Source organism: Columba livia, chromosome 5, assembly GCF_036013475.1.
Source record: "Columba livia isolate bColLiv1 breed racing homer chromosome 5, bColLiv1.pat.W.v2, whole genome shotgun sequence".
In the NCBI taxonomy this organism is placed as follows: domain Eukaryota; kingdom Metazoa; phylum Chordata; class Aves; order Columbiformes; family Columbidae; genus Columba; species Columba livia.
This window is the reverse complement of record NC_088606.1, coordinates 60,833,820-60,856,516: the sequence shown is the minus strand read 5'-3', so window position 1 is coordinate 60,856,516 and position 22,697 is coordinate 60,833,820. Positions and strand designations below refer to the sequence as shown.

The 22,697-nt window shown below is 41.3% G+C and overlaps 1 protein-coding gene across 2 annotated transcripts in view; it reads right to left on the bottom strand.

The window, feature by feature from the left end:
- The window catches only part of CSTF3 (cleavage stimulation factor subunit 3), a 49,295-nt gene that overhangs the window by 1,488 nt on the left and 25,110 nt on the right, over positions 1–22,697 (bottom strand). Inside the window, exons 4-20 of one of the 2 annotated variants that reach the window (XM_065065366.1) lie at positions 14,670–14,702; positions 14,183–14,280; positions 12,704–12,770; positions 12,573–12,607; positions 12,340–12,466; positions 9,726–9,803; positions 9,363–9,525; positions 8,718–8,827; positions 8,205–8,321; positions 7,273–7,347; positions 5,862–6,005; positions 5,669–5,771; positions 4,074–4,143; positions 2,602–2,797; positions 863–1,016; positions 367–461; positions 176–236 (exon numbers count right to left, since the gene is read on the bottom strand). In XM_065065366.1, the coding sequence (XP_064921438.1) occupies positions 176–236; positions 367–461; positions 863–1,016; positions 2,602–2,797; positions 4,074–4,143; positions 5,669–5,771; positions 5,862–6,005; positions 7,273–7,347; positions 8,205–8,321; positions 8,718–8,827; positions 9,363–9,525; positions 9,726–9,803; positions 12,340–12,466; positions 12,573–12,607; positions 12,704–12,770; positions 14,183–14,280; positions 14,670–14,702 (1,726 nt within the window). The remainder of the gene's footprint in view (positions 1–175; positions 237–366; positions 462–862; positions 1,017–2,601; positions 2,798–4,073; positions 4,144–5,668; positions 5,772–5,861; positions 6,006–7,272; positions 7,348–8,204; positions 8,322–8,717; positions 8,828–9,362; positions 9,526–9,725; positions 9,804–12,339; positions 12,467–12,572; positions 12,608–12,703; positions 12,771–14,182; positions 14,281–14,669; positions 14,703–22,697) is intronic. The other variant, XM_065065367.1, reaches the window with a different exon arrangement.

Sequence of the window (22,697 nt, the reverse complement as noted above, 5' to 3'; positions counted from 1 at the left end):
CAGTTAAATGTACAAACATCTCTATGTAGATTCCAACCTGCAAACGCAGCCGTTTCAACAGTGTACCCCTAACTAGTAACGACACATCTGTCAATGAGGCTGGGATTTCAGACAGTAATATCCATATGTAAAACAAAGTCACTGTCACAGACTCCAGAGCGAACAAACAACTTACTGTCTGGTAGTTTGCATCTTCTGAATATCTCCATGAGCTCATCCACTTGAACAAAGGGACCCTGATTTGTTAAATAAGGAAAAGAAGAAGTTTAGAAGGTTATTTTCAGTGGAGGGATACATACTGCGGTTCTGTCTAAACAGAAACTCTTCTACAACTTTCTGAAGTTTTCAGAATTCATTAAAACAAACCTGGAAACAAACAGGAGGCGGCAGGAGCTTCATGAGAACGACAGCTGCTGGTGGAACGGGAAATACCCCCCCTGGGACGGGATGTAAACCTGGAGCTGGGGGCAGAAAAACTGTGTGAAGCCAGCGCAAGAGACAGCTAGACCTGACTTGCTTTTACAAAATGATCATTTGGCGCAAGTAATTGCTACCCTGTCACTTTTGCCTCTGCTAATTACATATTGTTTAGTCAGTGATCTGAAGTCTATGAGCAGCGCATGTAACAGCTTGTTACCATTGACCAAACCTCAAAATACTGGTACTTATTTCCATGTGACTTTAGTTTTAGGTAAAATACATACGCCTTTAGCAATCCAGTTAAATAACAGCCTAAAACGTAAGTACAGGTGGAGATGGCTGGAGACCAGGAAAGACTCTACGATGAGTTTTGCTAAACACAGGTTAATAACAACTCGCTGCCAGGTGAGCGTTACCACTTCCGACGGAACATCTGACTTACGTGCTAAGTGTCTTGGCTGAAATGGAATCATTTGCTGAGTGTCGGGTTTGGGATATTCAGGTTTTCTGTCCACTTCGTCTTTGAGAACAGGCACGATGGAAGGTGCAACCACCGGGTCTGGAATGATGGCTGCCAGCTTGGCACGGGACACGTCCTGCGAAAGCCAACGCGAGAGCGCTGAGCTCGGCAGCACCGCGGCGCTCGTTTAAATGACACAACAAAACATCCCTCTAGACCGGTCGCTTCTCCTCGCTTTGTCATGTTACCATTTCAGATGTCCTCTTAGAAAACCATCTGGGCAAAACTCGCATGTTTCACCAAAAATTTTATTCCTACGGTGTCCCAGCTGGGAGCGGAAACACTTGTTTGTGCTACCGAACGGGACCTTATTTGTCATTTTTGAGTAGCTCCTTTTTTTCTAGGTTAAAAAGACGGAGGTGAACCGGTGCAGAGCACCGGGCCTTCACAACTATCATTTCTCCCGTTTCATTCCCTAGATTGCTTTAGCTGTTAAAGAAAGTGAGCGTAAGGCAGCCAGCAGGCACGCAAACCATCGGCTCAAACAGGATTCACTCTTGGCATGTTACGAGCACCAGAAACCAGCCCAAGGGCTGAATCAGCCCCGGGCCACCCTGCCAGCATCCATCAGGACGTGCTGTCTCGTAAGCACACCTGTAACTTCAAAGTAACCTTGTCCCGATTAAAAGAAAAGCATTAAAGAAGCATTAACAGAAAAGCATTCAGCGGCAAAATGTCACCCTTACTTCCACCCAGCAGATTTACAAACTGTGTGGAGACCAAGAGTTCAGCTGCTTTGCCAAATGCAGTGACTTCTGTATTTTTCAAAAATTGCTTTTTTGTGTAAGAAGCACATGAAAGCCAAGGTGCTATTTTGGAGACATGAATTGAAGGCTCTCTTCCTGTTCACGTGCAAGGGAAACAGCAGTTCCTCCAACTGAGCTGTTTCTGCCTCTCTGGCAGCCTATCATGCTTAAAAAAATACATATACATATATATATATATATATATATATACACACATATATATATATATTAGGGAAAAAAAAAAAAGGAATATAAGCATTTTCTTCTGTTCTAATGGCTTCCCAAAGTGTTACGGCCTTCCACATGACTAAACTGTAGTTAACATACACCTGGTCAGACACAAGATGAGACAGCCCCGATGCAGGTGTCTGGCCTAGACTTTACATTCCAAATAGCAGCACCAAAGCACTTCAGCCATAATAACTGAAAAAAAGCAGCAGCCCCTGATCTCTATAGATGTTTTTTTCCCTTCAGGCATTTGCAGCAGCCACTGGGACTGCAGTGTTGTGGCTTTGATACAGTTCCTGCTGAAGCCAGTGGAGTTTTGCCAGCTGGAGCGGAAGGGCAACCAGCGATGTTCATACAGATGGTTCTACAAACTTCCAAATAGCTGGTTTTTGATGGAGCTCAGGTTGAAGTGGAGGCTGGTGGCCGGGTGGTGATGGCATTAACACGCGGACCTTTCCGTAAATACAAATAGGTGAAGTAGCTGTGTTGTGTTCCTGGCTCCCTCCTGCCCTTGGGCCACCGTGCCTGGCACGTCCCTGCCCAACAAGACAAGGAGGCAGCACAACAGTTGCAGGCCTATTCTTCCTCCTTTTCTATCAAGGGTAAAAAGCATAAGGCAAGTCCTAAACACAAAATTGCTTAAGTTTGCTAGAATAACAGTAAAATTCAGTGTTCTTAGCCACTCACCTTATAACCAAGGGCCTTCAGTTCGCTCGTAGAGCACGGGTACAAATCCATGAACTTATACCTGTCTACCAGCAGAGCTGTTTCTTTACCCTCGTATTCTTCCTTGAATGCCGTAAACCTCCGTTTTTCCACTTTCAGGATACTAGCTAGATCACCGATGTTACTTTCGAAAGCTAAAAACCGAGCCCAGATTTCCCTATAAAAGAACAGAGAAACAGCTGCTCAGGGAGAAAAATTATAAACCAATTAAAAAACACACGAGAGGAGAGATGTAAAGGAGCTAATCAGGGAACATGTGACCATTTCTATGCGTTCTTTAGATGTGTCTATAACATGCATTTACCTTTCCAGTGCCTCAGGTATTTCTATAAAAACTTTCGGTCTAGTGGATCGTAAAGGACTTTGGTATGGGAAGCCAAGGATTACTGCTGTGAACCACTCCAGCGTTTGAGGTGAGCTGGTACTTGCAATATGAGATGCACAAATGGACTTTGCTCATCCCACTACACAGAATCTCACTCTGATCCCGATACATGAAGGACTTTTCAACATAGACTACGATTTAGTTCACCTGCAGAGATTAGCGTATTCTAGCAGGGAACAGCAATACCCTGTAACACAATAAGCAGCACTTTAGAATTTTATGTAGCCCAAAATATATAGTTACTGCTTATTTGCGGAAAATCTAATATATTTATAGCTTAAGCAACATTGACCATATTTCTGGACTTGATTCATTTTAGCTTTGGAGTTCACCTTTGAAGAAGATTCAGCTTTTGAATTCTTTGTTGTTTTTTTTGTCCTCACTTTTAAAAGGGACATAAAGCGTCTCTCAAAAAGATGAGAATTAAAGCGCAGAATGAATGTGCAGAGCGGTGCAATGTTTGATTTCTTAGTTTTGGTGCCTATGTCTACGAGAAGAATAATGGTGAACACTTGGACTGCAAAGCATTTGGTAACCATTTTTTCAGAGAAATATATTTAAAAATAGTAATGAAAATGATGGTGAGTGGTTAACCCAAGTCTTTTCTGGTTCTTTCCCTATCTTATTTTCAGTTGGCTGGGAGGTGCTCAGCATTTTCCTCAATAAACTCCTGACTCCCCTTCTCTAACATGACGCTCCTGAGAGATGTTCTCAGCTCCCTCTCCCCATCTATCTAAAGAATCTATATGGTGAGCGATGTATGTCATGAGCCATGCCACCAAATCCTGCGCAGGAGGATTTTGCGCTCTGTCCCCAACAATCTGTCAATGAGGTTTTAAAGTCAATAAATGAATGAATTTCACTGCAAGGGGGGGACAGGGACTTCCACAAATCTGTCACGGTTGTTGCTATTTTCGCATGAAGAGGGGAAGGAACATCTGTACCTAATTTTGTCCTGCTGTTCATTTTTCTAATTTCCTTGGGGTGTCTGTAGTTGAAAGGGGTTATGTATCTTTTTTAGTGTAGTGAAACTGCTTTGCAGACGTACCCAGATTTCTCAGGTGGAAGGCTCCCTGAAGTTAAAACACGTTCAAACAAAACTCTCGTATTATTGTCCTCTTTAAAAATAGAAAGAAAAAAGAAAAATCACACTGAGTAAAATAGACTAAAAGACAATTTTAAATCACGTCCATTCAAAGAAATGTGTACATTGAATTAAATATAAAGTTGACATTCTGATACCTGGATATGAATTTCAGAAAGTAGAAAAAAATATGAATGCCTATATAAAACCTTACCAATGTTAAATTCTACTGTGAATTTCTTATTTGAAAGTCTATTTTTGTTGGCAGCAACCGACCAACCCTCATACAGGTTCTTTGATAACAGCACAGCTATTGCTTGGCATCTCTAGGATCTCTGGTTTTTGTTTGGGTGGGTTTTTTAATATCACAACGACATATCTCAGTCATTTTAAATTTGGCGTTTCAATTCATTATTTCCCTTTTAAATCGGGGTAATATTAATACACTTGTACGTTCCTCAGAAGACCTCCCAAAATTATTAGACCTGGTTCCCAAGCAGCATCCAGCCTTTGTGTGTCTTCAGCTGGGGAATGGAAGGGTTGGTGGTTTTGTTCTTAAAACTTGCAGCTCTTTCCCTTGTCTCTCACTGTGCATTTTACCATATCTTACATTTACAGGAGTTCAGGGATCAATTTCCTTGCTTTTCAGTAAAGTCTGCTGGGTTGCTAAAACACAGCAAATACACTGGCAAGTTTTAAGATCACTTTTTCCTGATGTCAATCTATGCAAATGTTCGTGCAGACCTAGAATAATTTATGGCAAAATCAAATATACTTGGAAAAAAACAAAATTAGAATCTCTGCTTAGAGCTCGTAGGAGAAAAAAAGGTCTAAATTTGTTTGAAATTTTAGAGCCTGAAAAATGCAAGGTAGTGTGGTCTCACAGGAGGGATTCATGAGCCTGGTGCCTACAGAACAGCCTGGGAGGGTCAGGAGATCCAGCCGCCTTCAGCCACCGCTCACAGCAGCAGCCTGGAGGCTGCTCCACAAACCTGAGCTAGTCCTTTGTAATTAAACCCCGGTTGTGTTACACCTCTGTGCTGGTATGTTACGAATCCTAAGCTGCCTGCCCTGCCTGCGCCCTGTGCGTTGCATTCCAATCCCGCTCCCCAGCAGCACCTATATTCACAATTTGCTTTTATATCTTGCTCATCTCATCTGTTTTGGGGAGCACGAGTTTAAATGAATTCTAGTAGAGACCAACTAACCCATCGCTCCTCCCGTGCTGACTTTGACCTCTCATGGATCTTTCTCCTCAGGATTTAGATTTCTCAGTGTTCTCCCCCCTGTTCAAAGCAGGTGCTGTAAAACTACCGCAACATGAGCTGCAGGTTGGAAAGTTCACTCTCTGTTCAGTGGAATCAAGATGTAATGTCAATGTACTTCTGGAACTTCAGCAAGGACAGAACAGCAAGGGTTTTTCCCAAATTAATTGCTGAGTTTTATGAAAAGGTTTCATTGCATTTCGAGGAGAACGAAAACTAAAATACAAAGAACTTGGTTTGAACCTAAATTCACAGAGAATTGCTTCAATAGACTTCTCAAAGCTTAAAGCTTACCGTTCAGGTGAGACAGGTAGTCGATATACGCCAGTACGTATTCTGGAATGTCCCCATATTTTTTCAGCCCTAGCTCAAAAATCTTAAAGGCCACAGACTTATCCTGCAAACATTACAAAAAAAAAGAAGTTATTAGCTTCAGTGAGCTACGCACCCTCCTGATTCGAATATCAAACTAAGCACATGTGATTACCTTACTACAATAATACTCCATCAAAGCTGCTGTAACGTAGACGTGATGGCGGGTCCGGGTATCCTCTCTTGCTTTCTTAAATATCATTCTTCCAGATTTTATGCCTTCTGCTCGCCTTGCAAATTTCATATATTGGATATAAACCTGAGGTGCATATTAATATTTACATAGTATCAGTACTGACAAAGAATACTGTGATATAATAAAGTTTTGGAGTATATCTGAAATAATCTTTACTCACAAAATACAGCTAATAAATCATAAGAGAAACAAGACTGTGTTTTGTCTCTGTGTTGCTTTGCTATACTGAGGCAATGGAATATACCTAAGACCGATGCCCTGAAGTGACAATAGTTAATACACAGATTTGTCAAGGAAGGGGAGGTAAGAAGATGGATGTAATTTACATAAGCTGGTGGCTTCAGAGAACTAGAGGCTCATTGTAAACATGGTAACTTTCCAATAAAGTTAAGGCATCCATAAGGCTAGAGAACAGTAAAAAGGCTCGATGAAGCATTTCACTGTACATTATACCATCCAAGATACAAATCATCCTGTCTGCAAATACTTATACCCGATCAAGGAAATAATGAATGCGCTATTTAATTCAGTGACCAATTTGTGATTTGCATTTCGTTGTGATTTAACTTTCCTCCACTCTGAGTTAGATGACAAAAACCAGCATTCCTCAAATAGGAGGAACTGGTATGTGGTTCCTCAGAAAATGTGTATTTGGGAAGCATTACGATCAGTGTTTAATGAACAGAACATGTCAGTAAATGGATACCTTTCCTCTGACACTGACCTGTTGTTTGATTTTAGACTTTAGATGACCGTTCTCCTTCTCATGCTTTGTTGTGCCTATTTATAAACTTAATAACTTTTTAAGGGCAAGTTACTTTCTCACACCATTTGTTCAGTACTGGCACAGCTGGCACTACAATGTTGTTCACTATATAACCTAAGCAGATGTACAGTCATACTCTTTGATACTTATGTGGTGCATTACAAATTTATTTGCAAACTACATGTACACAATCCAGTGTATTTCAATTTAGGGAGACCAATGGGCAAAAGTAATGTGCTTTTAATCAGTTAAGGTGAGGCAAAGTGAAGTTTCAGTTGAGCCAACAAAACATCCACCAACACTTATGAGCTGTGTCATGAGATCTTTAATATCTTATGTCTTCATGTGTTGTTTCAATAGATTTTCCAAAAGAGAGAGAGCAGAAAAGTGCACGACTCAGTGTATCTAAGTGGTTTAAAGGCGATAATTATTAACCTTGCTGAAATTTTAATCTAATTTTGTCATCTCAGTACTCCACTGCCTCAGCACCTCCCCATTCTCTGAGTGTCCTCAGGTGACTGTCCACGCAAACGTGGAAAAGCTCAGGACTAGGGACCATCTTACCAGAGTGGGATCAATGTCTTCAATAGCCAGGAGGCGGTTATATATGCTGTGTACTTTCTCATACTTCATCCGACTCTAAGTAAATAAAAAGGAGATACAGACCGCTTGGTAATACTATTACAAATCACCTACGAGAATGCAAAAATCAACCTGAAGAAAAGAAAAACAAATGGTTTCCTTTTTTCCCTAGTGGAGCAGTTCTTTTACTCAGATGCACATTTTGTCTTGTGCAGTCATTTCTTCCCACATTAATTTCTCACTGGTGCTTACACACATGCTTTTCAAGAGCTCTGGAGTCTTCTAATTTAGTAATACTGCAGCAGCAGCACCATTGTAGGTGTTCGGGAAGACTTTCCTTTACCTCTGTCTATAAGTAACGCACAGACAGGTAGGAAAACCACCTTCTTCACTCCCCAGCCTACACCTTCCAAATTATCCATTCTGTTCCCTGCCAGCTGCAAGTTATATTGTGCAACCTTAAAAACCCTAAGTAGCCCATATGCTTGAGATACAAAAGGATGCACTGAAAGCCCAGGAAAGCTTTTACTTTTCTTTAAGGGCAAAGGGATTTTTTGCTGTTGTCCTCAGGATCTCCCTGCAAAGACTCTTCCATGTTACGGTAAGTAAAAGTGACAAAGCTGATGCTCCAGTAAATGTAAATCTATCAGCCTTTCAGCTTCATAGTAATTTGAAAAATATAGTCAATATTTAAGTGGAAAGACAGTAGATTTTTCAGAAGCTTTGTAACTCCTACTACGGGCTTTTCCTCTCCACTTTGTCAGCTCAGTCTCAGAAACACTGAATGAGGTTAGGACTAGAAGACTCAATTAATTCTATAGAATTCTGTGTATTCACTATGTTTCAAACAAATGACATTATTAATGAGAGATGTCTTTAGGTTTTAACGTCAGTACATCGCTATTTTTGCTCACCTCTTCATAATCTGCATATGCAAAATAAAGAAGCATATTCTTCTTTAATAAAGTGCTGATCGCTCTTTCATAAATATTAGCAGCCTCATCACTGAAAAGTTTAGCATTGTTCATGTCCTGTTATAAAATAAGTATGATAATATAATTGTTCAACATCTGTGACAACGAATGCCAGTGTATGGAATATCTTCTCTGTGTGAGAGGTCCCAGTGAACTTCCATGCAGTGCTCCGATAAAGAGACAATCATCTCCCCAGTACTTAAGGAATCACAAAGGCCAAAAGAATCCCACCCAGACCTAAAACTGGCCAACAATGCAATAGTTTTTCATAATTCTTATCTTAAATGCAAATATTTTTACTTCTTAAAATAGCCCCAATTTTAAAATTCTGAACATGACACAACTTATGGTGTTTAATATTTTTCACCACCATCCCCTTGGTTCTTCAGTATTTAACAGTACACCAGGTCCAAGCGATGAAATATGAAAGAAAACCAATGGTGACCTGCTTACCCCTTTTTCAGCGAGCAGTTTACTCGATTGCTCGAGGTACTGTGCAGCTTCATACCAGATGTCTGGGTGATGTCCCAGAACCAAAAGGCATTGCTCATAGGCAAACATAACTGGGGGGGGAAAAACCAAACATCAGCAACATAAGAAATATTCCATGTATATTAGTGCAGAAATGGTACCATCTTGCACAATGGAAGTATGAAATACAAAACCCAGCAAATAAATCAGCCAACATTAACACTAATTGGCTGTGAATACAACAATCCCAACCGCAGATCTTTTATATTGCCAGGAACTTTATGGATCACAACTAGCAGCTAAAATCTGCCTCTCCCACAGAGGAAGGTGCAGATCTCACTCAAGAACATCAGCCATGAAATCAGATCCATTTCCTGAGCTCCAAGGACTGTTCAGTGGCACACGACTATAGCACTGCACCCCCAAATCCATGGATTACTGACAGCTTGGCTTGAACAAAAACTAAAGAGTAGTATAAAAAAAACCCACCCACACAATTCAAGAAACTTGATCAACTTCTGCCTCAGCGTGATCCCTGAACGCTAAATCACATCATCACTTCCGCTGGAGATCATTAATGGTGCTAAGAAATACAAATGTACACGTCCTAGCACTGTGTCTAATTACCTCTTTTTGTTATGAGGGTTTGATCCTCTGTACGCAGAGGATTGCTCTTTTCCCACTGGATGTATTTCTTCCACATGTCTACCTGCTGAGCCTCCTGCGGGGTATTTTGGGGGGGCACAGAGGGAGCATTGCGGTCCAGACCTTTCATCACTGTCTCATACTCCTGGAACAGAAGCAATATTTAGAACAGCCGATTTAAACACATTAAACACTTACTTTAGGTTGTGCTTTATAAAACCGATACAAATATTTTGGTGTACCAACCTTATTAGTCTAACACACTTTTATTTGAAAATCAGAACAAAGTTTAATGGTAGTTTGTAGAATTAAACAGAGCAAAGGAAAGTCAGGGGAGGTTTGTACCTTTGCCACACGTCGTGCATTCATATAATCTCTACTCCTGTCTTCAATCATCTTCTTAGCTAAGTGAATATTGATTCCCTGGAGAGGGTGAAAAAAAGAACTGAGAACATGCAATTTCACTTTGGAATTACTGAATCTTATTTCATACAGAAAGGATATTGCAAGGGGATGCAAAAGTGAGCTAGAAGGGCAAAGCTATTTTACAACACTACTAATCTCAAAACGTACAGAGAATAAACTCACTAATGAAAACCAGCTGACCTAAAGCATCTCAGTATACTTTTAATCACAGCTCTCAAAAATACAATGAGTTTAACATAAAGCTGCTGGGGGAGAAAGTGGAAAGAATGCATTTGTGACTGACATCTTTCCTTTTAAAGGCTGGTCAGTCACAGCTCCCTGTCTCGCTGCTCACCAGCAAACACCAAGACACCACACGAGGAATTCGGTTTTCTTTGACAAGCAGTAAGAGGTGGACCCCAAATCTCTGCCTTCTCTGCTCCTGAAGTAACTGACTGCTTTTAAAAGAGCTTATCTTCAACGCCCACCCTGCCACGTGCAAACCTCTGTCAGCTGAGCCTGGGGACCTGTCATTGCAGGCTGACACCCATCCAGGACCACGCACACACCAAGGGCTCTGCCGTGCTGCTGAGCAAGAGGATTTGGGGCAGCCAGGCCCCCAGGTACAACCCACACCTCAGCATCAGCAGCTCATGGGATCCCAGGCAGGACCAGAATCTCGAAGAACTGCTCTTACGGCAGGACAAGCAACTGCCTGTTTTGTTCAGCCGTGTCTGGGTGGATTTTGCTGGCGTAGCTTGCCAGGACTTTGGGGAAGGTAAAGACAGCTTTCAGTCCCATTCCAAACGGGCACCTGAGGTGGGTGTCACCTCACCACAGAAGCGAGGTGCCATCTGGACTCTTGCAGAGTGCTCTCTGGGATAGTGATCCAGGCCAGGTAGCACTCCAAACCGGCAACGCCCCATTGAACCCAGGACCAGGCTGAGGACGCAGCAACGTTCTCCCAGGACGCACTCCCAGCCTTGCGCTGTGCAGCCTTGGGAGCCAGATTGTCACTTCTCCATCTCGCTATGGGTGCTACTGCTCTTGTTTATGTGTTGAATTAAAGATAGTGGTGACTGACAGACAGATATTGCTACCCAGTGACTACTGACTGAGCTAAAGGGAAGCTTGGGAGTATTCTAATCGCAGCAAATAGCCAGTAAATTTTCGTATCGAAACCTGCACATGATCTCTCTGCTGTTTGGCTGCTGATGTGGGGAGTAATTTCCCCCTCAAAGAGCCCTTCCGGTGAGCAGCACGTCCTCCCCTGTGCCAGGACACCCACAAGCAACAGCCCCAGCGCTCAAGGCCAACCTGGCCACAACAGGACATGCAGAAACCCATGTCCGAGCAGAGGGCCAGCCCTCGGCTTCCAGCGGCTCTGAACAGCCCGAGCTGCACCTGGTCTGTGTTACAGACGTCAGCCAGAGCTGCCTCAACTAGAAGAAGATGCAAAACAAACGCAGGACAGGTTTCAGCTCTTGTTTTGACAGTCTCCCTACCTATTAATGAAAGGAGAAGGAACCAGCAGTGACAGCTGTCACGTGGGAGGAGAAGAGGGGGTTTACAGGGAAGTTGTACTGGGGGGTTTCCTAGGGAGGAGAAGACAGGTCGCTGGGCATCCTCCCGGGGGTCAGCAGCCATCTGCGGTGCCCCTGAACACCGACACACTTGTGCTCTGGGTGCCAGGAGGTTCTCCCGCTGGCTAAACACAGTGGTCCTATTAGTGTCAGGTCATCAATCCTACAACTTGCATAATTAAAGAGAAACCGTCCCTTCCGTCCTGCTCAGCACACAGCTGACGGGCAGCACGTCGGCACCGCGACCCCGGGCGCAATGCACAGGACACGGGAGGGCTGAACCCGCGTCTCTGCTCGATGGGGCTGGGCACAGGGGCACCCACCCTCTGCTCTGCATTCTCACGGGGGTTAACAACCTGTTACTAAACGTGTTTACAAAACCACTATAAAGGTGCAGCTACAAATTAGCCTGCAAGGTCAATGAGCTGAGGTTATGCTTGGGGAAGAAATGTGGTAGCCGACTCACCTGAACTGATGCTGAAATGGCTTCAGGTGAAGGATGGTGAGGAGCATTTTACATGTACTTGAGACCATGTAAGTTAATACGGTGAAGGAAGCCCCAGCCATCATTGCTGAATGCCATTTCACCCCGTTCAACTCTAACTGAAAAGAAGGGAGTGCCTCCTTGGGGAAGCGAGCCCTCATTGCCAGCTGATCTGCTCCAGCTTCCATTAGATATATTCTCCATCACTGATGACAGTGATTTCTAATTCACTAGCAATGCCACTGGGAAATGGGTCAGTTGAATGTATCCTATAGAAAGTCTTTAAAATAAATCAAAAAAATTGCTCAGGTACCTGTACAGTTTTGCCACAGGTCTTGGTACACACTGTACACAAAAAACGTGTTTATACTGCCAGCCATCTCTTTCATACATAATTATTTAGTGGTTACAGTTGGGGCACCATACTTGATTCTGTGATTATTATTTCTTTCTTAATATCACAAACAAATGTCATATTCTTGATTACCTCTTCGTATTTGTTATAATCCCTCCAGAGCTGTTCTATGTTTATCATTGGATTCACACAACCACGCTGGTAAACCCTACGGACAGCTGTTATCCTCTGGTTCTCTGCATAAGATCCTACTGCTTCTCTAAATAGTGGGGAGAGAGATGAACATCAGCTATTACAGATCAGAACTGGTATGAACATCAACATTACATTAACTGAGCTTAAAAGAATTCTTTTAAGGTACTTACACGCCCTTCAAAAAATTGATGTAATCCACCCAGATCTATGTGAGAAAAAATATTACAGATAATGAAACCAATGTTTAGTTGCACTTGTTATAAAGTTAGAAATAAAACGTGTTTTGATAAAAAAAACATACCTGGTATGACATGATTTCCATGCCAATCTTATCCAGAGCAAAATCATATGCCTGAGCCATTTTTTCTCTGAGGAAAAAATAAACCACAAAGACCATAGAGCAACTCTTTAGTATTTTAAAAATGCTTTATTTAAGAGTATTTTTTTTGTGCAGCAAATTCTAACCAAACATTGAGACATAAAAAGTATCATTCAACAGCTGAGCATAAAAAGTGGCATTCAGACAGCTTTAAATTCTGCATTTAGGTTTTTTGCATGGTTATTTAAGAACATTATTTAAGTCTGTTGGTGGCAATCTAGCATACTAACAATTCTTGAGCCTCCCCACCCCCTTAAGTGGAAATCCACATATACTATGTGAATTGGAGAAGCTAAAAACCAACTGCTCTCTATACGTTCTTAACTGACAGATGTTACGCATCGGGGTTTTTTTGTTTGGTTGGTTTTTGGATGTTGTAATTCTCCAGGACCACCAAAAGGTTGGGGCAATCAGGAGTAGCTCCCCTGTGTGGAAACTGCTCAAAATCTTTCACATGATTTCTCATCCCCCCCGATTCAAAGTGTTTTTCCTCAAATTTAACATGTTCACAGAATATTTCCTTGGTCAAGTTTCAATGAAAATGGCTTTTTCTATCTCCCACTTCCCTCCCAGTCTCCTTTACTCAAACATCTTTCAGTACCTCACTACCTCCTTCACTATATTAACAGGAAAAATAGAGGAAAGTTAAATCAGATAAAATGATGGGGGATCACTGATATTTTTTTGATTGTTTCAAAACGGTCTTGTAAAAATAAATAACTGTATTTTTGAGTCTCAATGCATTTGTTATCGTGCCAGTTGTAGTACAAAGACATTATGGTGGGTTGGGAAAGAAACATTTTATAGACGTTGAAAGGTACTGATATTTTTGGAAGCCTCTCAGTCTACAGGATTATAAACAAGCAAAACGTAGCAACTGAAAAGGGATGAAGATTAAGACACCCCAACATTTTGACACCCTGATTTTTTATGCCTTCTTAGACATTCCAAAACTTTCTCTGGTTACTGAGCTATTTACTATTGCTGGTCAAATATAGGACCTCAGCTGGAATCCGTGCTGAATTTTGTGGAGACTAACAGGGCACTAAGGGGACGACAGCAGGGGGTCCCGATGGAGGAAGACATGAGTTTCAGACCCACTCGAGCACCCGTCTCCTCTGTGGGGAACCAGCCTGGATTCACCAGCTACTCCCCCATTCTTGTTTCACCTCGTCATATGGATCCAGACTGAGGAAGCAATTTTACCCAGCACGCTCAATTAAAGAAATGCCAATGTTTTTTAAATGCAGATTATATATTGTAACAATCCCCCCGCACACACTCTGCTACAAGATCCCCAGGCAGGTTTGCCAACCCATGTTCCTCCCCACCCCTTGGTCAAAAATCAAGAAGAGATTCACTGTGAAATGATAATAATTCAGAGCAACTCTGGTAACTTACTTGTAACTAGGTAGCTTCCCCTTGGTTTCTCGTACATAGGAAAGGTAACATTTCCACAAATCAATGTGTAAAACCTTCATAAGGCATCGCTGAAATAACTGTTTAATACATCAAGAAGACGTGATCAGGATTCCAGATAAGGAAATCAGGTTTCTACTTTTAAAGCTATACAGTATGAATTAAAATAATCTTTGTGATTATGACTGAGATGTGTAAGAAAGAGTAAATTAAACTGCTCATTCTTCTGACTAAAGCATCTCCATGCTACACAAGGGAACTGAAGAGAATAAAGCAGAGAAATTCCTCTGCACACTTAACAGATACAGGCTTGGCAGCAACAACAATTTGACTTTCGTGATACTTCTTATCTGTGTTTTTGATTCGTGCATTCAATGACAGGTCTAGTTCTTCTCAAGCTGCTTCAGCCTAATCACAAGACACTTTTGTTTTGCTATAGAGATATATTACATATATTGATAGGACTCACCTTTTCCACTTTGTCATAATTTTTTGCTTTAATCTATAGGGAAGCAGAAAAAAAAATCACTTAAGAAACTATTTTAGCATAGTAGGAATATATTCTTCATATACTACTATAGCATTCCAGTTTGTACTTTGCCTGCCTAAACTAATTGCATTGTCACAGCATATAATGTTGCAGAAATATAATTCAACATCCCCAAATCATGTACTTTAACTTTTTAAACATTAGTGGTTTTATTTTTTTTTATTTTTCACCTCCACTAGGGCCAAAATTTAGGTACCAGTGGACAAAGTCGTTTTCCTGTGTTCTAGTTTGGACATGCAGATTCACCCTCTTATTTCAAGGTACACTGTTGCCTTAAGTACATACATATATTATTGACTTAGGTACTGAAGACTCTAAATCAGGATTTGGTAAATTAAGGGTAAAATACCACACTTACAAAACTAATAGGCTAATAAATGTATTCTATTTTAATATTTATTTCTCAAAGTACACTCTGCTATGATATGCTGATGCTGAATAAGGGAATAATAAACCACGGAGAACCTGGTTTTCACCAGGCGCCCCCAGCCTTAGTTGTCCCTTCCAGGCGGGACCCAACCACGCTCACACCCCAGCCAGTTTCACTCAGGCAGCACACACACCGCAAGGGCAGAGGGTGAAATGTGGCCCAGAAGCAACAGGCTGCCTGTCAGGGAGGACAAAGAAAAGCAGGAGATGGGATGCTGAGGGCAGACTGGAACCCTTGATGTATTTATGAGCTCCAGCTACATTAACACACTGGGCGACCCGTAGAGACGCACCCTGAAGAAACAAGGAAAAATCAACGCCACCTTCACAAGATGCTTCTGTGTTGAAATAAAGAGACTTTAATGAAATACAGATTTGTTACGCTGTGTTGCGCTTTTTTTTAAAGCATTGGAACTTTTTAAAATCGCATTGCTCTTTGTTTCCTTTGGGGATTCACAGCTTTTATTCTGGTGTGAAACACGGGAGCCACAGGAGCAGCTCTGACAGCCTTTCCTTCTCCCCAGGGAGCACGGCGGTAGGCAGCAAACCAAACGCTTTTGCACCAGCTATTAATGGTATCATTTTTATATCACTCCCATTCTGAAGTGCAAGAGGACTTTTTAATTAGGAAACGCCGACTCATCTGCTGGAGGCCTAAAACAAGTACTATGTCCCGTCCTGCACTGTCTTCCCAATGTGCTGTATCCCCAGTTTCTATACTCCTGCAACACCCTGGCCCCAAGAGCCCTAACAGAAAATCCCCATTTCTCTCACCCCTCAACAAGATTGATGAAAAATGAGAGAATTCAAACAAGTTTTGGGGAAAAACTTTAATGGCACACGTGGCAGAACAGACCCCTGCATCTGCACCGCTTTCAAACTGAAGCAGTATCCTGTCCAGGCTGACAGGACTCCACAAAATCCAGGTTTGCAGAAAGATAAGCCTCTTTATGTCTTGCACACACTACTTTCACACAGCCTTTCTGTACACTATTCAGTTAAAAGATAGGTGAGCAGCAAAATGAGTGATTACAGGAATAACGTTGCTCTGAAATAACACGTAAGTAACATCAGGAGGCGGCAGGTCTGCGCTAAGGAGACCATTCTGAGCTGTGCGGTCCCATACGCCGACCCAACGCACCTCGGGGACGGACACGGATCATCCCACCACCGCTTCCTCATGGCTTTTTGTGGAGCACAACCTTTCAACCTTCAAAAACCACTTATAATAATTGTAGGGTTGCTTAAACAGAAGTTTCTTGTGGACACAAATTAAGGAGTCTGACGCTGCCCTATTTCTAGTGGAAGGAAAGTAAATTCTTCTATTTTAAACTTCTCCTCCATTGTAAAGTCCAAAAAAAGACATTTCCCATTTTTACTTCATCCTTTTTTGACAGTAACTTTGCAGGTTCCTCAGCACCTCTTAGAATATGCCGAAAAGGATTCAATTCTCACAAAAGAGCCAGAGCTCTCGGTCTGCACCTCCCACCCCCTGCAAACTCCTTTTATCCTTGGTCATCGAGTGGAAAATAACAAATGAATCTTGGTTTGTATGTCCAGCACACAGCACTGCTGCTGGGAATTTTTCCCCTTCTATTTACTCAAGTAAAATTGTCAATAAGATGAACAGAAACCTTTTTTAAACGAGTGAATCCCCAGGAGATGGTATAAATCCTTTCTTGGTGAAAAAACAAATAACCCATAGCTTTGCCAAAGACAAAAGGCATCATCTTGTGGTTATTCAAGAATGAGACCAAAAATGATATTTAAAAGCTCAGAACGAAAAGCTCTCAGCATGCAGGGCAAAAATTAGCGTGCCTTCCAGGTTAAGCCACGTAAGAAGTGTTTTGCACATCTGCCTTGAGTTGCTGTGCCCAACACAACTCCTAGACGGAGCTGGCAGGGCTGTGAATGCTCCGCCTGCTTCGCATGTCTCCTTGTCACCCAAAAGCCCAGTGACAACTATTACTCAGCAGAAGTACCTGGACTGACCCCCATAATTGTACACAGCACCAGGTAAGAGCACAGTAATCCCACTTTGTTTGCTAGAGCAACTTTATTAGCGCCTGGCAGCACAGTCACCAAGCAACATCAAAAGACAGAGCACAAGTACTTATCCATTAGACTACGTGCACTTTCAATAACCAAAGACCTTGAAAAGTTCAAGTATTTTGCTAAGAAAAAGCAGCTACATTCTTTATTTGTATGTGTTATGACTCAACAAAATATTTTCTACAAGAATTATCGGATATATGTAAAGCTGCCGACCACATCTGGACTTCAAGTCAGTGTTATGCATTTGTTAAATCCACCCAAGTGGTTTGATATTGATTTCTGAAAATTCAGAAATCTTGGTACCGATGGAGTTAGGAGGCTGGATATTGGGAACATTTGTTAAAAATAAAGGAAAAGAAAAAGCAATATTAGCCCATGCCTGGTTTTTATGAAGTGCCCAGAGGCTGAGGGAAAATCAGCTCCCTCTCCTGCAGGAATCTGCATTTCTTGGCTCACCAGTCCCGAGTCACCGCCCGGCACAGGGACCACCGGGATGGTGAGAGCCCCTCATTTCTGTTACATTCCTTGTTTGTTTCCTATTACAGACACAGGAACAGGCAGTGATTAGATGCAGACAAGCATTAAAGGACTGACATTAATACTGTATTTTTGTCCCTAAACATAACGAAGTAAACTGTAAGACTTCACAACAGATTATCCTTCAATTTCTATCAGTGCCCGCATTTCTATTCTGATTGCTTTAATTAAAGAAGAGGCACTACCCTCCTGGACGTTAATGTATAGGAGTGTCTCCATCAACTACAGAATAAGGTCAGGCACCCATCATTCTAAGGTAAAACCGGTATATAAGAACATCTCCCCTCCATCCTTGAAAACTATACAAGGGCCACCTGGTCTGAGCAGCTGTACTTTGATTCTCATGCAGTAAAACACACCTGACCTTGCCCTTTTCTGCCTGTGGCAATGAGAAATTCCAGCTGTTTTGATGGAATAGAAACTTTAAATTTGATGCTCCAATAGGAACTTCAAGTCACTACTGTATCAGCTTTGTACAAGACAAATTCATAATAACAGGGCCAAATTTCTTCCCAGAATACACATTGTGCTTCCCTACAACAAGCTGCACAAACATTCAAGGGTAAAATTTAATCTAGAAATTACACTGCACTTCACCCTTTAAAATAAACTTATTAAGAGACAAGTGTCATTTATGATTATGCAAAGCAAGTGATTTTATTAATCTAGAGACTGCAGACTACTTATAGTTGTCTGGCAACATACAACACAAGCCTAAAAAGTTTTATTTTAACCTTTCCAGTGTTTCTTGGTTTCAACCAAGGTCCTAAGGGAGTGAGGTTAGCACATGGTATTTAAGGATCAACATGTCTTTTAATGCCATCTATTTCTATATCCCAACTACATCATCTTTTTCAACAGTTGTTTTTGAAGGAAAAACAATATTATGTCAAGCATAAAATCTAATGTTCCCTTATCTACCGCCTCCAGCTCTCCCCTTGGTGCGGCAGATCCCCTTGCCCCCTCCGCTCCCGCTGCCCCTGCACCGTCCTCTGTTTTTTGGAAGATGGACCTGAGAGGCTCTGCACCCCGGGCACACCGCCCCAGCTAATGAAAGATGGGCTGGGGGAAGAGAAAAGGCCCCAACAGTGCCAGCCGTAACTTTCCGAGGATTTACTTCATAGTGGCTGGTATTTTTAGAAGTATTTCCTAAGATCCGGTTTCATTATAAATACTACCATGTACGCAACAGCTTTTTTTACATAAAAATTCCACAGACACAGCATGTTTCAAAGTACAAACAAGCAGAGCCTACGTTTAAGTATCTGGAAGTATCACTGTTGTTTATTAACTGATGGAAGATCACTGTGAAAGACCTATTCTCATTCAGAGCTAGATGGCTACGTATTAGATAATTAAAAAGTTAATGGTTTAAAAATAAAGTCAGACGACACAAAATTTATCAATGAATCCATTTGTGCTGATCATTTACACCCCCCTTTTTTTGTTACATCTTAGTTGTTAAGGTAAATTATCAATTACCTGCTGTCAAGCCCAGTAGGATATAATTTGGGTCTCCACTAGTATAGAACTGTAGGTGTAATAAAATACATTCACATTTCTCTACCCATTTCTAAAATACAGGCTAGGGCTGGTTGGAGAGAGGTTCACACTTTATTTGCAGAACAAATACCGCTCGCACCACAGCAGTTCAAACTTTTCAGACTGCTTCAAAGAAATGTAATTTTTGAAAGGACGGAGAGAGCATCACATGCTAATTCACTCTTCTATCTTTAGCACCTTCCACCTTTTGCTGCGGCTTCCAGTCAGTAACTAATTGCGTGAGCACTTAACATGACAAACTCATTCTCCTACAGGTCAAATAAGAGCAATCACCTTTGCAAATAGCAAACCACGCTCTGTTCAAGCACATGAAATGCAGACGAAATGCAGGACTAACATCGCACTTGCATGTGGTCATTAACTTAATGAGGATGGATGGTAACTGCCTAGATAACTGGATGTAAAACTTATGTAGGCTGAACAATGCACATATTTCATTTGTGAAAGATATTCCAAGGCTTAACAAATGAAATCCTTTCTTTAAAAACATTAGCAGAGAATTGCAGATGTCATTTCTGTAATATATAATTTTACTACGATTTGTATCAGGTAAGGATTGAATGATTTGGTATTTCTACAGCCTTTATTCAGATTTTCAATATTCCTTGTGAAAATATAGCTTTTATCTTGCTATTAGTAAAGACTGCAAGGAAGAGATATAGTACACTGAGTATGGGAAAACTCGTTTTCTCAAAATGTAATACAATGAGATTCTAAGTATTATCATTCAGTGTGGTGTCATTTTTCACATTCACATGCTTATGTGTCTCAATTTCAAAGTCTGCCATAAAATGGGATTTGAACAGTTTCTTAAAAGTGTTCTAATGAAATGCCTCCAACTGCTACTATTATGTGTATTATTTCTAGAGCTTCCAGAACCACAGCATTACATCACAATGTAAAAGTCACGTTGTTCCACTAGATATATACAGTCTCCCTACAGGATTGCAGTCACAGCTGCCAGATAAATGGCTATAATGTATAGAAGAAAAAAGCAGCGCACCATTTTGCAGTCTGCTTCTGAGGAAAGCCAAGAATAGACTATTCCACTTGGAAGGCACCTACAGTGACAATCTAGTCCAACCGTCTGAACAGTTCAGGGCCGACCGAGAGTTAAAGCATGTAATTAAGTAATTAAGGACATTGTCCAAGTGACTCTTCAACACTGACAAGCTCAGGGCATCAACCACCTCTCTTGGTGTCTGATCAAACACGTTTCCTGATCACAACCATCATTTAGGTTTCACAGTTGCTTCCTGATTAACAAACTGGTGGTCTATCACACATGCTGTCATGTATTTATATTTAGATATACTTTGAATTTTCTCACAGTATTTAAGAATAAATAAACTTTTCAGTAAATAAAGGCATTATTTAAGCTAATGAACAGGACCTGTAATTCTGCAAATCCAATTACCAGTTACTATCCTGCACACAAATACCAGAACGGGCATTCAGTGAGCCGCTAATGAAAATGTTAACGTTCTATAGCAAAATTCTGAGCCATGTCACCATTTTCTGTCAAAGACAAAAAAAACCCCAAACCAAACCAATAAACAAAAACCAACCAACCAAAAGAACAGTTTAAAGCAGCTGTGCCTACAGGAAAAGTGATCACTAGAAAATGAAGGGCAGGATTTTTCATAAGGAGCCAAGTTGCAGTGAGTGATTGGGACAGGCCAGTGGTAGAACTAAAGATGAAGAGGCAGTAATACACAAGGTTGCTCCTCATTCTCTAACTTCTTGAGAATTGTCATTAGAGCCTCATGAGCCCAGGCCTTTAACAGCCTTCAGGAACAATTAACCAAAGCACATGGGGTTGCAAGGCAGTGTCTCACAACAAAAGTCTTTCCAGAAAAGAGTGAAAACGAAGAAATTCTGAAATGCTGCCCTGAAGACAGAGTAACGTATGTCCCAGCTGAAATTTAAAAAGCTACATAAATAAGAAAATAAGTTAATCCAGAAGAATACATGAATAGAACACCCTTAGGTATCAGCAAACTGTTTGCATTCTAGAAGTACAGTAATACAAGGACTGAGAACCTGGACAACCTTGCTGAACAAACTTAAACGGATTGGTCTAGAAGTGAAGATTAATGCACTGCAGTAAAGAAACCTAACTTTGCTACTAATAATATATTTTGGTATATTAAAGAACTAGCTACCCCCTATAATTCCTAAATATCTACTACTCCAGTGTAAGGAAGAACAAGGACTTCATTAAGAAATAAGAGAGCTCAGACACAGTGTTTGTAAAAAAACAGCTACTGTGCTGTAGTTTAAACCTTAGTGAAAATCGATTTAATTTCCAGATACAGACAAATCTTTAGGAGTAGCATCTACCTCTAGTCCCTTACAAAAATGTTGGCCTCTTGGTTCAGCGGAGAGGCACTTTATTCATGTTAATACTTTGAAAAGCAAGCATGAAGTTCAGGCACCACTGTCAAGAGACTGGCCACAGGCTGTACAGAGAAATACTCCTTCACAGGCAACCTTAAAACAGTTGTGTGGTGACAAAACTGTTACGTGATTTTTCTAGTTGGAGAACGGTACTGAATAGCAACCACTGATACACGCACTGTCTCATTTATTTCTGATGTCACATATACTTCTCTTTTTTCCTCTTTGTTTTTCATTTGGATTATAAAAATGAAGAAGTGATTCCTCAAGTATTTCCTCTTCTTTCCAATCTACCGCATTCTACTGCTATCCCTTCTCATTTTCACAGTATCACAGTATGTTCGGGATTGGAAGAGACCTCAAAAGATCATCTAGTCCAATCCCCCTGCTGGAGCAGGAACGCCCAGGTGAGGTCACACAGGAACATGTCCAGGCGGGTTTTGAATGTCTCCAGAGAAGGAGACTCCACAACCTCCCTGGGCAGCCTGTTCCAGTGCTTGTTTGTGCATTTTACTTCATTTCCAGAAAACAAGACAAAAACCACACAGCAAGTCCACCTCATGTTATTACTTGCACTGCTATCTTCCTTCCTGAAAAACTGAGTCCCATTATTGCATATACCCTTTGTGGATTAATATAAGTAAAGCTGCAGAAATTGTCCTTTTCAGGTCAAGATGAAAAGCACACTCTGTGCTCTCCAAAACACAAAGACAAGTTATCTATTCTTTCAACATCCTATGGATGTGACAGTTAAAAGTTGCCTAGAAATCAGAGTGAAGAAGAGAACTGCTGTCTCTCTAGGTCTTGTTTACCATGCGTACTGCTACTGAAGGGGCTGTTCTCTGCCATACAAGGTAAAGCTCACATACAGGGCTCATCCAAAGCTGCAGAACTACCAGCTTTTCTTCCTTGTTCTACTTCCTCAAACTCTTCTGTGCAAAATGATGAAGCTTCCCCCATGAA